The following is a 16507-nucleotide window of genomic DNA, read 5'->3' on the forward strand; positions in this document are numbered from 1 at the left end:
AGTACTGAGCTTGTAGTGGTGAGCGACCATGCATAGCTCTGTGGAGCGGGATAGTTTCAACCCCAAGAAACTGTTCTGTGGACCCATCTGGCCATCCCTGGGGAAGCAGCTTGTGTTGGAAAGGCGGTGTCAGGGGTGCAGCGGGCAGAACCCCAGCTTTCGGCCCAGTCTTGGACTAGGAAGGGGAAGTACTGGTCGGCATCCTCTTGGTCATGGGGCTGACTTTATTTCCCAAGCCCGGCCCAGGATGGCGTGGTGGTTAGGGGCGCAGGGCTAGTGCTCAGCTGTGCACCCTCGGGGGCGCGGCCCGCGTGACGTCCCCTCGAACACTACCCACATTCCGGGGCGCGGCGCGGGGACTGTCGACGCTTGCCCAACCCCGGCCCCCTCCCCAGGGGCCGCCCCTCCCGTCGGGCCGCGCCCGCCTCCACCAAGTCCCCGCCCGGGGCCCGGCCCATCCCGGACTCCGCCCGCCCCGGGGAGGCCGAAGCCGCTGTTGCCGCCATTGACGTCAGAGGGCGGGCACATGACCCCGCGGGGACCAATCGCGCGCGCCAGCCTCCCGCAATCTCCCCGGCAGCCGGCGCGGCCCCCGCCCGCAGCACACACTCGCGGACGGACGCGGACACACGCACCGCACAGCGCGCCCGCGCGAGGCCGAGACACGCCCGCGCCCGCCGTCCCCGGCGCCGCCCCCGCCCCCCGAGGACCCGATCCTCTCTGCGCCCCGCGATCGCCCGCCGCCCTCGCCGCAGTCGCCAACCCGTTCGCGCCGGCATGCGCCCCAGCAGCTAGAAGGAAGCAGCCCAGGAAGCGCCCCGCGCGCCCCCGCCTGCCCCCGCGCGCTCCCGTTCGTCCCCGCGGGGCGCCCCCAGCCCACGCCCCCCCACCTTCCCGGCGGTGGGGGGGTGCGGGCCCTCCGCGGGGGCCCCGCCGGCCCGGCCCCACGCCAGCCGCGATCGCGCGCGCGGCCCCCGCCCCGGCGCGGCCATGGATGTGACGAGCAGCTCGGGCGGCGGCGACCCCCGGCAGATCGAGGAGACCAAGCCGCTGCTTGGGAGCGACGTGTCTGGCCCCGAGGGCACCAAGGTGATGGGCGCCGTGCCTTGCCGCCGGGCCCTGCTGCTTTGCAACGGGATGAGGTACAAGCTGCTGCAGGAGGGCGACATTCAGGTCTGTGTCATCCGGCACCCTCGGACCTTTCTCAGCAAGATCCTCACCTCCAAATTCCTGAGGCGCTGGGAGCCGCACCACCTAACGCTGGCCGACAACAGCTTAGCATCCGCCACGGTGAGTGGCCCTGCGTGGCCGTGGGGCTTCCCAAGCTGGGGTCCCTCGGGACCGAGGCGCCCCGCTGCTTGTCTCCGAGCGCGCGGCCCCCTAGTCCCGGCCTGCGCACGGGGCTGGGCTGGAACCTCTAGACTTGATCCTCCAAGGCAGGCTATGGGAATCCTCTTTCGTGTCCTGGACACTTAGCCCACCCGGGCTGAGCGCTTGGGGACTTTTGCCTAAACGCTTGCGTTTCTGATGTCTGGGACCCTAGACTGGGCCCTGAGGATAGTGGTGTTTGTTCCTTTTCTGAACTCGTTGCCCATCTGGATCTGAGCTACAGGAGAAAACAAAACGCAACCCTCTCCTCCATAAAAGCCGTAACCCCCCAGCGCCAACAATTTCCAGAAAGCAACTCCTGCGTTTGCTTTAGCCTGCCTTTACCCTTTTTTTTTTCCCCTGCCGGGCCTGGCAAGGCAAAACCGGGTGCCTGCCCTTTCTAAAAATCTCCTTCGCACGTTAGGAGGTTGGAGGGTGGGGGGCAGGGGGCCGAGGTCCTGGACCCGCTCAGACCCTGGGATAGTCGAGTTCTCTGGGTAGAAGCAGCTGGGCTGCCCAGCCTGCCCTTGCGTTGTCTGTGGAGCGTGTGTAAGCATGTTTTGTGGCTGCGTCCTGTTTTGTTACAGTTTTTTTTTTTTTTTTTTTTTTTTTTTTTTTTTTTGCTGTGTGGCCAGGGCCAGGTCAGCTGGATGAGATGGAGAAAGGAGGATCTTACTAGTTGCTTTCGGAAATCGAATCTGCAAATGGTGGCCTTCTTCCTCCTGGGGACAGACAGCTGTGGTGGGGTCGAGGAGGGGGAGTGGGGGCGGTGGGCAGGGCCTATACAGGATGCTTTGTGTTTTCCAACAAGGGCAGTTTCAAATACAGGCTCTGGCTGGGCCTTAGCCTGGCGCTTGGGGACTTATCTTTGTAGGGGCCCCCTTCTTGTCTAGAACGGACCGTACCCCCGTGGCAGGCTCCGTGGTGTTTACTAAACATCATGGGAGGGGGCAGAGTGCACCGCCTTGCTCACACCTGTGCCAAGAAAGCCCAGCCAGGAAACAGGGTGTTGCTTACATGCATGCCACAAATGTGTAGCGTGTGTAGACATTGCCTCGGCATCCATGTTCCCTTGGTGGTGTGTCACAAACTGTGACACATGCTCCGAGGAATGGGGAGTGGGGAAAAGTTAGCCTAGACACCCTGCTGCCTGAGTCCACTTCCCCTACCCCTTTGTGGTACATGAGGACATTTATTCTGAATTTTGGCTCTGATATACTCAAAACCACCAATTTTTTGGTTTTTTTTTTCCCCCTAGGCTGTGGGCATGTTGGTGCAGTAACTGCAGACTTTGTCCCCAGGAGGATTGAGGGTTGCCGGGAGGTGGCCCGGTCTTCTCCTAGGCTGGTGTGTGTTCTTAAACCTGCCTTGAGTCATAGGCTTCGGCCTTGATCTCCATTTGATTGGCTAGTACCGAGGGTTTCAGGTCCCAGAGGTGCCTGGTAACCTTCCCTCGGCTCTGGAGACCCCAAGTTTGGCTTTAGCTTTAGTACCTGGCTGAGTTGGGGGTGGGGGTGTCTTTTTAGGCTCTGTTCTTCTCCCTGCCATCCCTCAAAATGCCAAGGAGTTGTCAGCGAAGGCCAGTAGTTGAGAGGAACGGTGACCCGCTATAGGAAGGACAGGACATTCCCTGGTCCTCCCGGGGCACAGTCACTGTGTGGCTAGCTGATCTTTGACTACCTCAGGCTAGAGGCCCCCTACTTTCCCTGGCTGCTCAAGAGGTCTGTCTGTTGGAAGAGAGCAGTAAGGAATCAGACCAGAGAGTCCCCAGCAGCCAGGTCCCCCGACCCACTCATGCCAGCTGAGGTGTGTGTGTGTGTGTGTGTGGGGGGGGCTACCTCCGAGGAACACCTGAGTCCTGTGTTTGGCCCCGGGTTGTCTGAGGCACAAGTCTGGTCTTGGTGGAGCGGTGTTGTGTGTCAGAAAATGGGGAAAAAGGAACTGGAAACATGGCCCAGGCTGGTATAATCCCGCCCTTCTAATTCTTCACCTGGCATGAGGGAATTCCATCCATGTAGCTCGTGCTTTGTGGGGGCGTCAACGAGGGTGGGGGCTCCAGTGGAGGCCTCTAGTGGAGGTGTGTGACTCCCCCACCCCCCTAGGGCCTGTGTGGATGGAGGTGTGGCCACCAGGGCCTGTAGCATTGGTCTCCAGGCCAGAGGTGGGGTTGGGGTTTGCTACTAGGGATCTTGTCCCATGTCAAGATATTTGCTTTGTGTCCGAGATATTTGCTTTGTGTCCGTTCCCTAGGAAGTGGAGGAGCCTCCTTGGGGTTCCCTTAGGCCTGGGCATTATGTAACCTGTCTGCATTTTATAGTGCGGCCCAACCACTGTATTGAGAAATGTTTGCTCAAATGAAACAAAGGTGAATTTGAGTGCAGTTCATTCCCAGAAAACCACTGGTAGCCCCTGGCCCAGCCTTGAGTCGCCCGTGTCGGAGTGTGTCTCCCACAGGGGTGAGACGTATGTGGTCTGTAAGAAGCTTAGTTGAGAATTGTTTGGGGGGCTAGCCAGTTAATTGGGTGGACTTCAGGAACTGAACCCACAGTGACTGATCAGGCTTTAAATCTGTCAACAAACAATCCACTCCTTTGCCCAAACCATCCACTGAGTCCGCTGTCTATACCTGAACTGCGAGGGATAGAGGCTTCCTAGACCCCAGCTTGCCCCGTGCTGGGGTGCAAGCCAAGTTTCGTGGGGGGGTTGTCTCTCAGTCCCTTCTGGTCTGGCTTTCCAGCTGGTGACACACTTATTGTGGAAATCTTTTAGTTCCCTGGGTCAGGAGACCTAAAAGGGAGATTGGTGCCACCAGACCTGACTCCCCTCCCCTGACCTGGCTGTAAACTTTGCCCTCCGTGGGGTCAGGTCAGAGCTTGCCCTGTGCTGTCTACTAGTCTGGTTACTGATTAAACCCCAGCAGAAGCCAGGCCAGGTTTGATGAACTTGGGAGACTTTGGATCCTTTGGAACCGGAATGCTTGTCAACAAAGGGGAGGAGGTCTCTAGCATCTGTAGGAGGGATCGTGGGGGGTCGCTGAAGGACAGAGGCTGGACCTTCTTGAGGAAAGGCCGATCTGCCCATGCATTGTCTCAGTCCTCACGTGTACTTGCCTATCCCTGGGTCTTCCTGGGCTCAGCCGTGGCTGCCTACCTTGTTATAGGTTGGAACCTACAACGAGCCCAGATTTTTGTAGAGGTGTCCTCGTTGGAGAGGACAGGCATCCATCTTGCCTGCCGTTGGTTGCTTGGCTAAATTTGATCACCTGCTAGACGTGTTTGTCTTTTGTCTCTACCCTTTGTTTCCACTGCACCAAAGAACTACAAAAAAAAAAAAAAAAAAAGCACTCCTACCTTTTATTTCATCTCACGGTTGAAAACAAACCAGAACAAAACAAAAACTAAACAATCGGTTTCAGAATGGCGGGTCTGATCTGCAAAGCCCTTTCTTTCTTCCTTTGCTTGCTGAGCAGGGATTCGGACACAAGGGACAGGAGGAGTCTTTATTCTCCAGCCGCTTTCCTCCAGGGCTGCCGTTCACATTGTCTGCACGGCTGCGCTGACTCCCAACATCTCTGGGAATCTGGTTGTTCCTGTCCATGCCTCTTTTTCCCCCTCCGGGGCTTGTCTGAGCATCCATCCTATGAACTTGGATTTAGTTTCAGCAGAATGCTCTGAGATCTACTGCGTGGCCCTTCCCTCCAAATGCTGGGATTTTCTTTTTTTTTTTCCTCTTGAGAATGAAACCCTCCAGTCCCCAGAGATCCCATCTATGAGCACACGAATGCTGGAGTATGAGCTAACATTTTTTTTTCCTGTTTTGCCACGTAGGTCCCTCCTCTGTCCGCTCCATCCTTTCCTCCCTCCGTTCATGACTCTGCCATTTAGTAAGCGCTTTATTTATTTATTTTATTTTATAAATGTCACGAGTAGATATCGGAGAACATCAGATTTGTTTCCTAGGTAGTTGTGTGTTCAGAAATGGGGGGCAGGGATGGTCAGGACGAGAGATGAACACTGTTCTCTGTGGTTGGGCAGGATGGCCTGCCTTCCACCCGCTGTAGGAAGACAGTGCGTTTTAAGGAGAGCTGCCCAATCAGACCACCGGTACCCTTCCTGGTAGAAGGTGTTTTGCTGGGTGCTCTCCTACTGGGACCACAAGGAAGCCTTGTGTTTTTGGGACCCCGGGTGGCTTAGGACTTTCTGGGCATTTTGTGGGGAGCCCAGGAGCTGAATTATTCCAAAGGCAAAGTGCCCTAGGGGACCCACCACCGGCCACTTTCCCTCCCTCACCACCTCTCTCTAAGGGGACCAGCCTGGCATTTCATTGGAATGGATATTTGAGATGGTCTAGTTACGCCCTTGATTAAAGGATTAAAGGAGCTATAGCAGCGCCCCCACCGTGGGGCAGAACAAACTTCGGTTTTACCGTAGTCACGTGGAGCACGGCTGGAGCCTGAGGTGGCAGCTTCCTGGCTGTGGAACTTTGGGCACCTTGCTTTCCCTGAGGGGGCCTTTATTTGTCTTCATGTGCAGGGTGACAGTTTACCTCATTTATTATGGTGATAATTGAGATGTTGACACCGGTTCTGGTAGTGGGACAGCCAGCACACAGTCAGGAAGAGTTTTCATGATGAGACAGAGCCTCCTGAATGAGCTCTGTGGAAATGGAAGGGTTATGGCAGCCAAGATGGCTCAGCACTTAAAAGTCCTACTACCCGAGTATGATCCTTGGGACCAGGAGGTGGAAGGAGAGACTCCTGCAAGTTGTCCTGACCTCCACACACACAAACTTGTCTCCTCCGCCTCCTCCCCCCCTCCCCGCCCCCGCACCAAAAAGAATCTTTTTTTTTTTTTAAAGTAAAAATCTTTGCTATTTAAAGAGGGGCAGTCACTTGAGGTACACAGAATCCTTGGGGAAGTTAGAGGTGACTGCAGAGTTCCTGAGTTGAGGTTGTAAGGTTGTTTCAGGCAGTTTAGAAGAGTTTCTCAAGGGGTTCTTTAAAAAATATCATCTATGTGATTTTAAAGAAATACATGTATATGTCTATGTGTGTATGTACATATGTTTGTGTGTGAGTGTATGTGTATATGTGTGTGTGTGTGTGTGTGTAATTGAATCAGTGTGCACATTACCAAATGCATCCAAAGTACAGGGGCAGGATGTAGCTTCACCTCGTGCGTCTAGAGTCCTTGGTGGTCATCGTTCAAGGCAATCCTGTTGTCTGTTTCCTTGGTTTTCCTTGCTGGGCACTCTGGACACGAGCACACAATTCTGCATTGTTACTAGACTCTGTGTTTGGAGTTCGCTATACATCCGCACACGTGTGACTGTCCTCTCCTCCCTGCTATGTAATTTTCCCATCTTGAAGTGTACTGTACTAATGTCGTAAGCAGACCAGTTCCCCCGTTGTTGGGCATTTAGCTTCCTCTCAGTTGTTGGCAACTCCCCATTTTTATCAGCGGAACTTGTATCTGTTTTAACAGTTTAAATGTTTGTGTACTTTCTTGGGTGTGTGTGTGGGGGGGGGAGGGGGGGATGCTTCAGTCTGACAGAATGTCACCAGGAAGTGAGTGAGTTTTCACGGGGTCTGTCTGCCAGCCCTGCCACCAGGAGCAGAGGGAAGATGCTATGAGAGTTACCTGCATCTTCACTCTGAGGACCATGGTCTGGGCTGCTCAAACTGAGCCTCATTTTCTTCTGCCTTCTGCCTTCCTGTTTTCCTCAGAATGAGAGCCAGGTGGTCAAGCCCCATAACAAGAGGGGGGGCGGGGGTGCAGAATTTCCCTTCCTTTCTCCTCTCTCTGAACAGGTAGCTAGTGAATCCTTAGGTGGTCTGGGGGTGGGCACATCTTTCAAAAGGCCACTTCACTGTCTCCCTGTAGAGCCCTAACCAGAGGGGCTGTGGTGGGTGTTAGAGGTGCCTGCTCTGTTTTGTGTGTGTGTGTGTGTGTGTGTGTGTGTGTGTGTGTGTGTGTGTGTGTTGTGTGTATCTCCAGACCGAGGCGGGTGGCAAGTTGTTCCTGTATAAAGGACCCACCTCCTCACTTCTGCCATGTGTAAGATAGGCTGGGCATGGTAAGTGAGCGCTAGGAGATCAGACGCCGTGTATGACACAGACTTGACATCAGACAGGTGACCTGGAGTCCAGCCTCTGCAGCTTCCCAGACGACTGCCTTATCTGCTGAGGGAAGATTGTGAGGACTTCCTTTCAGCCTTGATGTTGAGGTTAAGGGAGGCAAGGTATTCATTCAACAGATAAAAGCCACTGTTCTGGGGACTTGGGAGAGAGACAGCAAACAGCAGGCTACTAAGGCCAGTAAGCTGGTGGCTTAAGGGAGTCTGTATGTCAAGAGGTGTGGCATTGCTGTTTGGGGGAAGGGCTTTTCAGAGGGACTGGACAAATGCAAAAGGCTCTGAGGCCAGGGGGAATTTAGAAATCACCCGGCTGGCATTTAAAAATTGCTTGTGTTCACTTTCCCCTGTTCCCCTGGGGCCTGTTGTTTGTTTGTTTTTTTTTTTTTTCTTCGAGACAGGGTTTCTCTGTGTAGCCCTGGCTGTCCTGGAACTCGCTCTGTAGACCAGGCTGGCCTCAAACTCAGAAATCCACCTGCCTCTGCCTCCTCAGTGCTGGGATTAAAGACCTGTGCACCTTGCCCAACTGTTGCTTATTTTATTTTTTTAAGATCTGTATATTTATTTTATGTGAGTCTACTGTCGCTCTCTTCAGACACACCAGAAGAGGTCATCAGATCCCATTACAGATGGTTGTGAGCCACTATGTGGGTGCTGGGAATTGAACTCAGGACCTCTGGAAGAGCAGTCAATGCTCTCAACTGCTGAGCCATCTCCCCAGCCCGTATTTTTTTAAAATATTTATTTATTATATGTAAGTACACTGTAGCTGTCTTCAGACACTCCAGAAGACGGCATCAGATTTCGTTACTGATGGTTGTGAGCCACCATGTGGTTGCTGAGATTTGAACTCAGGACCTTTGGAAGAGCAGTCAGCGCTCTTAACCGCTGAGCCATCTCACCAGCCCCCCCCCCAGCCTGTATTTTAAACCTTGTAATTTTAGCACTCGAAAGGTTGAGGCAGGAGGATTGACACCAGTTTTGAGGTTAACCTGGGTTAAATAGTGAGTCCCTGGTTTTTCTGTTTTTGTTTGTTTGTTTGTTTGTTTGTTTCAGCAAGCATCTAGAATATTCTAGGGTATAGGCTGCTGCTGGTCGCAGGAAGTTTCAGTTTAGTTCTCTCTCCTTTCCTCCCTCCCCACTTCCCTGTTTCCTCTTTGAAAAGAGAGTTCCTTCCCAATAAAGAGTGAAGAACGGCTTTGTAGTATTTGTGTTGAAAGGGTCTTAAATTACTCAGCCTGTAGAATGCTTATATGAGTACACTGTCTTAAGACACACCAGAAGAGGGCATCGGAGATGGTTGTGAACCACCATATGGTTGGCTGGGAATTGAACTCGGGACCTCTGGAAGAGCAGCCAGTGCTCTTATCCCCTGAGCCATCTCTCCAGCCCTCTGGGAGAATGCTTTTAAAGCAAACTCTTGGTGAATAACCAGCTTCCAATGATCCCAGGTTCTGGAATCCTCACTTTGCAGGTGGGGAGGGGCTGATGGGAAGTGTGCTGGCCCAAAGACCCTTGGCCATGATTCAGGAATGAGGGTGGCCCCCACAGTTGCTTCCTACCCTGGCCTTGGTCCCCATTGTTTTCCAGGTTGTTATCAGCTGTGAGAATTAGGTTGTGGAACTAGGCAGGTGAGTTGGCTCCTCTGGTCTGCTGGTGGGCGGGCTTATGGGAATCGGGCCGGAAAGCAGGTGCTCACCTGTTGGGGCTGGGCTCGTTGGGTCCAGCTCAGGAGAGGTCACCCGTGGGGAACAAACACCTGGACTTCTGTTGGTTTTCTTGGGTGTCCTGAGGCTGTCCTGGACTCTTGAAGACAGCAGGCCTGAATTCTCTGTTTCTCAGTCTAGCTCCCTGGCTAGGTTGAATGAATAAATGTATTTGTTCCAGGCCCAGCTGGAGAATCTGTCAGCCAGGGCTGACTAGCTGTGTAATGAGCAGCCCCCACTCCCACCCAGAGGCCCACTGGCTTCAGGCAATGGTGGTTGTTTTTTTTTTTTTTTCTCATCAGGGTTCCAGAGGTATCTTTGTTGGGCCCTGCCCCATTTATCTCTTAGGTACCTGGCCTCCTTTGTATTCTGTTCCAACTTGGGCCTCCTCTAGGTCCGTCCTCTGTGGGGATGGAGGAGCAAGAGTCAAGGACCACACCTGAGCCCAGGTGAGGCCAGGAAATGTGAGTTAGAGATGTGTCTTGGAGCTGCTGTGGTGGAGTACACCGGGAGTCTCAGCCCTTGGGAGTCTGAGGCAGGAGGATCATCAGTTTGAGGCCAGCCTGGACTGCACTGGAAGGGGGTGGGGGGTAGGCTAGCTTGAGCCACAGAGAGATCTAAATCAGATTAACAAATTAAACTAAACCGTGCATGGTGACGCACGCCTTTAATCCCAGCACGTGGGAGGCAGAGGCAGGCAGATTTCTGAGTTCGAGGCCAGCCTGGTCTATAAAGTGAGTTCCAGGACAGCCAGGGCTATACAGAGAAACCCTGTTCTGAAAAACCAAACCCAAAACAAAACAAAACAAAACAAAAAACCAAAAACCAAACAAAACAACAACAACAAAAAACAACCAACCAAATTAAACTAAAATAGATGACACTCAGGAAGAGGGGGCTCTGGAGGAGCTGTGTGGCTCACCCACCTCGGCATGCAGCGGTGGCCTTGAGGTCCCCAAGGCACTAACTAGCACAGCCACTTAGAATGGAAAGGGTACTGATCTCTCAGGAGGCTGCTGGCAGGCTTGGAATTTGTTCTTCTTTGGGAAGGAACAGTGGAGGGGAAGAAGCCTGCTCAGGGAGGAGGGGGACAGTTGTCATTTCCCTAGTGCGTGCGGGCACCGTGCTCCCCTGGTTTTCAGAATAATCCTGTGGAGGGGGGATCCTCAGAGATGGGAAGCCGGGCAGAGGCAAGAGGCAAATTCAGGTGTGATTTCAACTGATTGCCAGGTACTGGGTATTGTATTCAGTGTGAGTACTTGAGACACTCACTTGGGAGTGGGTGCCCCAGGGACCATGCTTGAAGGGAGGAGGTACCCCAAGTATGGTGCTGGCGGTGAGTATGCCAGGGAAGACCCTCATAGTCTCCTCTCCAGAAGGGCTGCATGCACCATAAGCTACAGTGCATGGTCTTAGGTTTGTTTGTGCGTCCTCTTGCTGTTTGGGGGATAGTGTTGCTGTCCTGCAAGTTTTTGTTTTTGTTTTTTTTCGAGACAGGGTTTCTCTGTATAGCCCTGGCTATCCTGGAACTCACTTTGTAGACCAGGCTGGACTCGAACTCAGAAATCCACCTGCCTCTGCCTCCCGAGTGCTGGGATTAAGTGACCCTATCACTTGGCTCTGAAATTTAGCCATAATGATGATAGTGTCTGCCTGCGAGTGTGTGCGTGTGCGTGTGCGTGTGCGTGTGCGTGTGCGTGTGTGTGTGTGTGTGTGTGTGTGTGTGCATGTGTGACAACCTTTTTTTTCCCGGTCGGTTTGCTTCTTTACTTGTTTCTGAGGCAGGGTCTGCACACTCAGGGTGGTGGCTGACTGGCCTGCAAGTTTCCATGCAGTTCTCCTGGGATCACAGATGCGCCACCAGCCGCATCCAGCTTTCTTTATGCAGATTCTGGGGATCAAACTCAGGTTGTCAGGCTTATGAGCCTAGCGATTTTCCACCTTGCCAGCCGTAAGAAAGGCCTTTGTGGTGGGATTAGAAATGGTAGGGAAAGGATGGTGGGGTTATGGGTGCGAGCAGACAGACAGAAGGACAGGTGAGTCAAGGGTGAAGGTTGGACGAGCAGTGGTACATTTTAGGAGGCTGTGTGGTTGTGGGTACTACTGTATCACCCTGAGTACAAATGTGAGAGAGACGGACAGATCGACGGATGGACGGATGAATGGATGTAATGCGGTCTGGGCTAAGTCCACCAGGGCAGGTATTCTGTGCCTGTGTCAGAGCAGGGAGGCCCTGATGGCCGCTTTCCGGAGCATGGCAAAGAGAGATTGAGAACTCCGGGCATGTCTGAGTCACCAGGGTCAGGAAGTTAGTCACAGCAGTGACAGGGCAGAGGCCACCCAACATGGCCAGTCCTTAATGACCCTCACAGCTCTGTCAGTTACAGTTGCCTGCTCACCCTCCCCATATTACAGCCAGGGAGACTGAGGCAGCACTTCCCAGCTGACTTCCTTCCTATGCATGGGTGAATGGAGGAGTTGGTGGGTGGATGTGTGGATGGATGGGTGAATGAATGAATGAGTGAATGAATGAGGCTGTATACTCCCTAGCCGGAAGTCCTCTCCTGTTGAAAGAGGGTGGGCACACACACACAGAGGAGTGTGTTTGCACCTCTTGCTTTCCTAGCAGGCCTCGTGCCTCTGTGGCCCTACAGGAAGTAGCTGCACAAATCTGCTGGAGATCACAGCCTACTGCTTAAAGTGGGCTTGAAGAGTCCCTGTCGCTGTGTGAAGCACCATTCCTGCCCTTCTTGCAGTCCTGGAGGTAGGGGAGGCCCAGGCCAGCCCTGCTGGGCTGTCTCCAAAGCCAGAGAATGGACGGGCATTTTGCAGGTGACTCAGGATGCCTCTGCTTTGGGTCTGCAGTGGAGGAAGTTCCAAGGGGTGGCTGGGGGTGGGGGGCAGGGCTGCCTGTTACAAAGGGGAACAAGGACTTGTTTTTGCTCCAGTTCATCAGGATTCACCAGGGAGGCTCTCTTCAGGGGTGGGCAAATTGTAATTGGCAGCTGGGTTGGTGGATCCAGAAAGCCAGGCAGATCCCAGAGCTCAAGAGCATCCGCAAGATACCAGTGATCTAGGTATGGATACTTCCTCTAGCTACACTGTGTCTCTTGGTCCTGTTGGAGCATCTAATACTTCCTTTAGCTACACTGTGTCTCTTTGTCCTGTTGGAACATCTCTTTTTGCTTCAGTCCCAAAGGCAGTGTGTGGGTGGGGGTGGGGGGTGGGGGGGGACTTCAGTGAGTGCTTCAGGTGTTGTGCTCACAGTGGGCTCTCCAAGTTCTATGCTCACAGAATGAGTGTCTCTTGAGAGATTAAGGTTGTAATCTGGCCACACGGCTTCAGAACCAGTGGCCTCCAAATGCTTCCATGACTCCATAGGAACCTGACAGCAAGGGCTGAGTCACCAACAGTGGTGTCCCTTGTACACTGCTTACCATGTGCCTCATCGCTCTGAGTCTTTGGCATAAAGGAACTCCATAAGTTTGGTTTTTTTAAAAAAAAATTATTTACTATTATATGTAAATACACTCTAGCTGTATTTACATATAAATACTCCAGACACTCCAGAAGAGGGCGTCAGATCTCGTTAACGGATGGTTGTGGGCCACCGTGTGGTTGCTGGGATTTGAACTCGGGACCTTTGGGAAAGCAGTCAGTGCTCTTAACTGCTGAGCCATCTCTTCAGCCCGAGCTCCATAATCTTCATGACCCCTGATGAGGTGGTGCCCATTGTGCAAGTGAACCTCTCATGACGTCACTACACGTGACTGGTAAGCAGGGCAGAACAGCGGTTCTCACCCCGGTGGGTCGGGACCTCTTTAGGGTTGCATGTCAGATATCCTGCATATCGAATATTTACATGATGGGTCTTAACAGTAGCAAAGTTACCGTTATGAAGGAGTAACAAAGTAGTTTTGTGGTTGGGGGGGAGGGGGCGTTCACAACACCAGGAGCTGTGTTAACAGGTCACAGCATCAGGATAATGGAGAGCCAGCCGCTGGTCTATATAGGTTAAGAATTGGATGTCAGGCTGACTCCTGGGCTTCATGCTACCAATAGGATTATGTGAATGGGACAGGAGACTTCACCTGGGTGGAGAGGGACGCCGGGGACCTCAGTGACTGCATCTGTCTGTCACCTTTCTGCAAACCATCTCCGTAGAGTCATGGAGGAAGCTTGCATCTTAGCTCTTGGGACAGCTACTCAGCCTTGGAGCCTCAGTTTACCGCCTGAATTGGTCAGTTGCCCCAATCACACCTGATCCTGACATATCTTAGCCACTCCCAATTCTCTATCAGCTAGTCGCTTACTTATAATAATAGCACATAGTTGAGGATAGTTGTATGAAATAAAGGAAGACAATCCTTCCGTCAACCCTAACTACCCTGAGGGAAGCCATGACACTGTTGGGGGCACCACCTCTGCTCTGTGTAGCAAAGAATCCCATTTTCTCCTTTCTGCATGCATCCACTTGACCAGCAGCAATATAGAGCACAGTCCTGGTCCCTGTGTTGTCTTGGTGACTTGTCTCTAAGGTAAAGCCACCTTGAGAGCTTACTGTCTGCTTAGCAGTGGTCACACACCAGCTTAAGGAGTTGATCACTTGGCCACTCTTTTGGTGGAACCCAGTGACTTGTCACGGGTGCAAGACCCGTCCTGTGTACCGTACTGAGTTGAGCCTTGAGTCTGGCCTTGACCAACCAAATGCCCCCATGCTTGTCAGACTAGAGTTCCCTCAGTCAGTGGGCCACAGTGCCCCTGATAGAGAACTGTTCAGTTTATACCCTAATCACCATAGCGTGCATCCATATGAGTCCCCAGATTTTAGAGAAGTAGTTGCCCATGGCAGAGTTGGGCATTGATCCTCCTCACAGTCACCAGACTTCTTCAGTATTGTCTCCAAGGGGTCAAGGGAGGTGTGGGTACAGGGGAGGCAGCCCCCTTTGTCATAGCTCATATAATATGGAGCCAAGAGCCCCAGGTGGAATCCAGGCTGGCCAGGGTGTTAGCAAGCAACCCCTACCTTGGCTGATGACTCAGGACTTTTTTTTAGAGATGGATAGTTGGAAAAAGAGAGTTGGATCACAGCCAATAAAAAGGTGACTGGGAAGAATTAGCATTAGAGGGCCTGGAGGGATGGTTCCGTGGTTAGCAACACTCGCTGCTCTTCCAGAAGACCTGGGTTTGATTCCGGGCATATACACAGTGGTTCACAACTATCTGTCACTCCTGGGGAATCTGCTACTCTCTTCTGGGCTCCACAGGCGCCCGACGTATATGTGGTGCATAGACATATATGTAGGCAAAACACCCATGCACATATATATATATTTAAATAACATGAGAAAAGTTTAATAGAAGGAAAATGTCTTGATCTGCTTCTTGCCTTCTGAATCAGATTAATGTGTGTGTGTTCTATGTATGTGTGTGCTGTGTGTGTTTTGTGTGTTCTGTGTATACCAATGGGAGCTGGGGGTGGTGGTCCTGGAGTAAGGGAGTAGCCAGAGCTGGTAGCCTAGCTTCTTTCCTTCTCTAAAAGCATCTTAAGTCGGAATGTGATGGTGTGCTACTCTTCCTGGCTCTAGAGGCTGGGGCAGGAGAGTGTAAAGTTCAAGGCTAGTCCCTACAACTTAGTGAGACCCTGTCTCAATAGAACAATGCAAAACATAGGCCAGGGCTGGAGCTTGGTTGGTGGAGCAGTTGCCACCCATGCCCGAGGCCCTGGGCTGGTCCTCAGCACCCTGTAAACATCGGGAGCTGTGATTTATAGTCACAATTCTGGAGTTTGGAAGGCCGAGGCTTGGGGCTCTGGAGTTAAGGTCATTTATTCATTCTCTATTACATAGCAAGCTGGAGGGAGGTTATCCTGGTTGGAGGAGACTTGCTTCAGCAAAAGGAGTAGCAGTCAGGGAGGGAGGCCCTTGCCTAGCATGTTGGAGGCCCTGGGTTGAATCCTTTTTTTGTTTGTTTGTTTGTTTTGTTGTTGTTTGTTTTTGTTTTTCGAGACAGGGTTTCTCTGTGTAGCCCTGGCTGTCCTGGAACTCACTCTGTAGACCAGGCTGGCCTCGAATTCAGAGATCCACCTGCTTCTGCCTCCCAAATGCTGGGATTAAAGGTGTGGACCACCACTGCCCGGCCCTGGGTCATATCCCTAGTACAGCTGTTTGATCTAAGTCCCACCAAGGTGGTAGAGGGTTGCCTCATCTTTGAAGGATACTTGAACCACATGGAGAAAAGACAGCAAAAGGAAGATGCTGGAGTTGTAGGAAGGTTCTGGCAGCAGGCTCCATACAGAATGAGGGGTCTTAGTCCAGGGGAGCAATGCTAGAACTCTTTCAGTGTAGTCTTCTGGGCTACCGCAACTCTCAGGATGTATCTAGGAGAACTACCACCCACCTCTGCTTGCTTATTGCCACTGGGTAGGGCCCTTCCTGCCCTGTCAGAGCAGCCTTGCATGAAGATATCTGTGGACCTCTGTCCTCTGGCTATGGCATGTCCCTTCCCGTCTTATCAGGGAAAGTGTGAAGTGTGGTTACCCGAGGGAGACTGGTAAGATCTGCTTATTAGCATTCCCCTATGGAGGGAGTTGGGGGATGCTATCATCCCTCTTGTGGGAGCTACCACTCCCCCCTTCCCTGACTGTACAGGGTCTCTGGAGGTTGTAGAATGTATAGCCTGTGGGACATTAACTGTAAGGAGACTCCATCTACACGGCCTTGCAGAAGTTATCCATACCGGTATGGGGCTTTATGGTGATGGAGCTGTTTTATTTTTTGGGGGGGTAGGGTGGGGTGAGGTGGCGGTCACCTGTAGCACCTCAAAGGAAGGACAGTAGACTCATTGCCTCATCAAGCTAGACTTGGAAGGTCTCGTTCCTTTGGTCAGCCCACTGGTAGCCTAACCTGAGGTGCATTGACATTGATGCATATCTGCCTAACAGCCACACTCTCTTCTGACCATGTGGTCCAGGAACCCAGAACACTCTGGGAAGTGTTGGACATGCGGTCTACTCAAGCTAGGCTGGGGGAAGGGTTTAGTGCTTTTAGTTATCTTCCCGACTTTGCACTGTTAGCTCATCTCACTGTAGAAGAACTAGTTCTGATTTCCCTCACCCCCTTTCGTGGAGGAGGGTGGTGTCACCTCCCAGGATTGGGAGAGTAAGGGCCTGTGGTCAGTGCTGGGACCCCAGGCTCCTAGAATCTGGTCTGAGCACCCCTGTTTCAGGTTCTGATCTCTCCCCGCCAAGTCTCCAGCTGGAGCGGCGTGCTGCCGGAGCATTCAGACATCTCTGTGGCTTT

At 52.7% G+C, this 16507-nt stretch overlaps 1 protein-coding gene across 1 annotated transcript in view; it reads left to right on the plus strand.

Moving 5' to 3' along the window:
• Positions 1-907: 907 nt before the first annotated feature.
• Cmip (c-Maf inducing protein) overlaps positions 908-16507 on the plus strand; it is a 204488-nt gene continuing 188888 nt past the window's right edge. The window contains exon 1 of the mRNA NM_001163262.1: positions 908-1290. Coding sequence (NP_001156734.1) covers positions 991-1290 — 300 coding nt within the window. The 5' untranslated portion in view covers positions 908-990. The remainder of the gene's footprint in view (positions 1291-16507) is intronic.

This window comes from Mus musculus, chromosome 8 (genome assembly GCF_000001635.26).
Source record: "Mus musculus strain C57BL/6J chromosome 8, GRCm38.p6 C57BL/6J".
Taxonomy (NCBI): domain Eukaryota; kingdom Metazoa; phylum Chordata; class Mammalia; order Rodentia; family Muridae; genus Mus; species Mus musculus.